The sequence below is a fragment of the Crocodylus porosus genome, unplaced genomic scaffold, assembly GCF_001723895.1.
Source record: "Crocodylus porosus isolate Cpor-Errol unplaced genomic scaffold, CroPor_comp1, whole genome shotgun sequence".
Lineage (NCBI taxonomy): Eukaryota > Metazoa > Chordata > Crocodylia > Crocodylidae > Crocodylus > Crocodylus porosus.
This window is the reverse complement of record NW_017728931.1, coordinates 123,887,525-123,891,904: the sequence shown is the minus strand read 5'-3', so window position 1 is coordinate 123,891,904 and position 4,380 is coordinate 123,887,525. Positions and strand designations below refer to the sequence as shown.

At 48.5% G+C, this 4,380-nt stretch overlaps 1 protein-coding gene across 1 annotated transcript in view; it reads right to left on the bottom strand.

Moving 5' to 3' along the window:
• FBXL13 (F-box and leucine rich repeat protein 13) overlaps positions 1–4,378 on the bottom strand; it is a gene marked incomplete at its 5' end in the record, with an annotated part of 190,279 nt that extends 185,901 nt beyond the window's left edge. The window contains one exon of the mRNA XM_019543969.1: positions 4,310–4,378. Within this exon, the coding sequence (XP_019399514.1) occupies positions 4,310–4,378 (69 nt within the window). The remainder of the gene's footprint in view (positions 1–4,309) is intronic.
• Positions 4,379–4,380: the final 2 nt, after the last annotated feature.

The window sequence follows — 4,380 nt, the reverse complement described above, 5'->3', positions numbered from 1 at the left end:
TAGGGCTGGAAGGGACCTCGGGAGATCATCGAGTCCAGCCCCCTGCCCAAAGGGCAGGAAGTCAGCTGGGGTCATAGGATCCCAGCAAGATATGCTGAATCTGAAACCAAAACGAAATGCAGGCTTTTCATACAGCCCTAGTGAATGCCCACACATACAATTCAAAGGGGTCTACACCTTCTTTTGAAATTTCCAAAGGGGTCTGCACCTCCATTCCAAAATTTTTAGGAGTCAGCAAATGAAAAAAGGTTGAAAACCACTGCTCTAGAACCAGAAGTTTGCCTGTGAGGCTGCTCTGGTCTCATTCCCTAAGGCTACTTTGAGATCCAGCAGAGACTTAGTATTTGAGAAGAGGCATTGGGAGTGAGTCTGAAGCATCCCCACAACCAAACTTTTCTGACTTTGGAGTGTATCAGCAGGCTATAGTGCAGGGGTGGGCAATTATTTCATCTGAAGGGCCACTTAATGAGTTTTGATGAGCTGTTGAGGGCAACACACACAAAATCTTTTAGCAGATATAATTTTAACAAATTATAGATAAAAAGCAAATCATACACTAAAAATAAAATATCTACTGTATATTTTAATTTTATTTCATAGGACTTAGGTCCCACTTCATTCAGAAGCTAGGTACCTAGCTATCCAGACTAGGGCAGTTCTGGCTAAGTACTGAAGCTGATATCTAGAGAGGTAGAGATTTTTCAGACCAAGCACTGAAGTGTCTAGGACGTCTAAACACCTTTAGGAATAAGTGGCTGCAAAGTAGGGACTTCTGTGGATTGCAATTGTGGACTTAAGAGCCTACATCCTGTTTTAGGCACCTAGTCCTTTTTTTATTCTGGCCCAGTCTTTGCACGAAAGTCTTACACTCAAAGGGCACAATCCCATAAGCAAATATGCATATGCCTAATATTAATACTATGAGTAAATAGGACTACCCTTTTCAATGAGGGTAAGTGTTGCATAATCAGGGTTTTCTTACGAGCACAGCACAAGAGTGAGTCTCAAGAGATTTGAAGTAGAGGGCAGTGTCTCCCTAGATCAGATCTTGGATGGTGCCTTAAACATAAAATGTATCATTTGGACCTAATCACTCTGAGCATGTTTTGACTTGTAGAATCCTTATTTTGCAAACGCTTATGTAGCGGGTTACTTTACAACCGTGAGTAGTCTGTTAGCTCATAGTTGAGCACCTGCATAAGTATTTGCAGCATGGGGTTTAAATTGTAAATTCCTTGGGGTAGAATTAATACCATCTTGTTTGTGGGGTGCCAAGCACAATTTTGTTACTTTGTAAATATGCCATAAGCAATAATAGAATATAACCAAAAAAAGAATAAGAAATAGCAGTAAACTATTTCCTTTGAAACTGAACTCAAACCTATTTATTTTTTTAGTTTGCTAATTAAATTGTATGTAATAACTGTTATTTTAAGACTATTTATAAAATTTGTTTGGAAGTTTTAACATTAAATGTGGTTTGAACTATTTTTAAAGTATTTATTCAAGAGTATCATCTGATCAAGATTCAGCTTATTTTTTTTCTGAGTTTAAGGAATCAAGTATATCACCAAGTAAAGTGTAGAAGGATTGGGGGACATGGGCGATTAGTGCCACCCTAGTCATGGGGGGCACATGCCCCACCAGTGACCAGTCAGCTACCAGAGGAAGGGGTCTAATAAATACCCACCCCCCTGCCCATTGCCTAAGCGGGGAGCGCAGCTGGTCAGGGGTGCATCAGTGCTCTGAGGGGATGTATGTGCACCCCTGATGCTTTACCACTGTTGGGGGAGGTGCTGCTCTACAGCTATTTTTACTGGTTTAAAACCTCTTTATTAATGTTGGAAATTCAGGATGCAATAACTGGCTACAAGTTGGGTCTATTTTTGGCAGTTTATTTGTACACGGTGTCCTAATTTGTTACTATTAAGGAAACTGATATATGACTTCTGCATAGTTTCAACTGAACTTCAAAAGGCAAAAACTGGCTGAGGGAAGAGAAGGGATGGGAGGATCAGATAACAATCCAAAAGCCAAAAGTGTGTATTTATTTTATTATCCCTGGAGCACTTGTGACTTCAAGTAAGCCATGTCTCCCCTATGCTCCTTAGCACCATGGCATGCAATTCTACTCACTAGCTCAGCAGTTTAACAAATCTTGAAACCCCTTTTGACACTGTGGTTGACCAACATATGGCCTAGCAAATTAAAATTTGCCATAGTCATCTCTGATATAATTATTGATATTATAATTATTTGATGTAATTATTGGCTGTGTGACAATTACAACATGCGGTACTGCAACTTGAGGACAGTGCTCTGCTACCCTGCACGCTATAGTCTTCTACCTGAAGTTTCAAAAAACAACTTTTCTACCATTTAAGACAAAGGAGGCTGCAATCTTCTCTGTTTTGTGCTCAGGGTCAGGTTAATCACCATAACTGGGGTCAGGAAGGAATTTTAAGCCATAGACACCTTGGTACCAACTGTGGGAAGTTTTACCTTCCTCTGGCGGCGGCAGGGGAGGTGAGGCCTCTTCCTGGAATCTTTTGAATGTCCAGTAACAATCTTTTAGGCTAAGTACAGATATTCGGGGAAGTTAAATCATTTCAAAATGACTACCTGATATTGGGTAAGTCAAGATGGGAGGCCAACAGCAGGTTGGGGCTCCAACAGACTCAGGAGGATCAGGAGTCCACTGGGGAATGGCGGGGAGGTGCAACTCATGAGAGGTGGAGGGGACAGGCACAAGCTGCGGGTGAGGTGGAAGGGGCAGGAGCAACCCTCAAGGGGTGAGAGGCCAGGGCGTGACCCATGGGTAGGGAGGGGTCAGGCACAATCCATAGGGTTTTGCTGGGGTCCACAAGTGTCTGAAGAGATCAGGGAGGTCCATGAACGACTGGTGCCTCTTGAGACTAGGGGGGGACCATTTGTAGTCGGCAGCAAGTAGCGAGCGGGGAGTGCCGCAGACGCCAGCAGCAGTGTCGGTGGAGGGGGGGATGGCAAACATCGAGCGGGGACCAGTTGCATACGCTGCTGGCAGCAGTGGTGGTGAGGGGGGGCGACTGATGAGCAGGACTGGTCACAGAAGCCAGCAGCAGTGGGAAACAGTTGGTGAGCAGCGACTGCCTGCAGACACCGGCGACAGCTGATCTCAGTACTCCTCACTGCCCACCCCATGCCCTCCCTAACCGTTTCGTATGCCAAGGTCCATAGGGGGATCGGGCTTTTAGTCCCCTCATTCCCCCAGCTAACCTACACCTCCAGCCCTCCAGCCCCTTCCCCCACCTTACTTACTTGCTTGGCTCTGATAGCAGCAAACACTGGTAAAAGCAGCTATACCTGGAGCAGTTGTGGGATGGGGGTTGAGACGGATGGCTGGTGGGTGGGGTGAGAAACAAGGGGCCAGGAGGGCAAAAAATAGCCCAGCACAAGTGTGGGGGGAGGGGTGTGAAAAGAGCAGCACCAGGGCAGGGGGCCCGCAGGCCCGGGCCATGCGGGGAAAGCGTACACAAGTTCCATGCACTGGTTTGACTTAAATCGAACAAGTTTGATACTACATAGATCCAGGCTTATCGTAAACCAGGCTCTGCAGTTGTTAGATTGGTTTGGGTGCATGAAACTTCTGTACAGTTCCAGGTTCAGACTGATTGCCAGTCACCAAGTCGGCACCAGGACAAGCTCAGTTTAAATCGGGTGGCCATGTTGAACCCCATTTAACCGTCACAGAAGTCTGTACTCAGCCTGGTCCCCCTGCTTTACTTGAGGCAAGGTAGGTTGCAAGGTCTTTTGTCCGGGTTGACGGCAGCTTTATAGCGAGTTTTGATTCAGGATTGTATAGGGGCCAGCGCTGCTCACCTGCGGGTACAGCTTGACTACCAAGGGGGCTTAGTGCAGGGGTGTCTGTGGCGCGGGCTGGTGGAGTTCTGTCAGCCTGCTCACCAGAAATTTGGCAGAGGGGTGACGCCAGCTGACTTCCCGCCCTTTAGGCGGGGAGCTGGGCCCGACGATGTCGCGAGGTCCCTTCTGGCCCTAACGTCTGCGACATCTACTAAATACGTGGCTGCGACTCTACGAGAGGTGGCGACTCCTGCTCCCGCCCCCCGTGCAGACAGGTGAGCGTGACACCCCGGGCCCGGCGGGGATGCTTGTGGGTCGGCCTCCGCCGCCCCAGGCCACGGCAGCGCTTGTGTGTGAGCAGGGCAAGACTCCCGGCCGGGGCAGAGGCCTCTGGACTCGCTGATCCGGAGACAGGGGCCGGGCCGGGGCCTCCCCCGCCCTGGAGCGGGGCCCTCCCGTCGGGCCGTACCTCGTAGACGTCGGGCAGCCCGTGGCGCTGGAAGTATCTGCGGAGCGCGGGGTCGGCGCCGCGCAAGGACG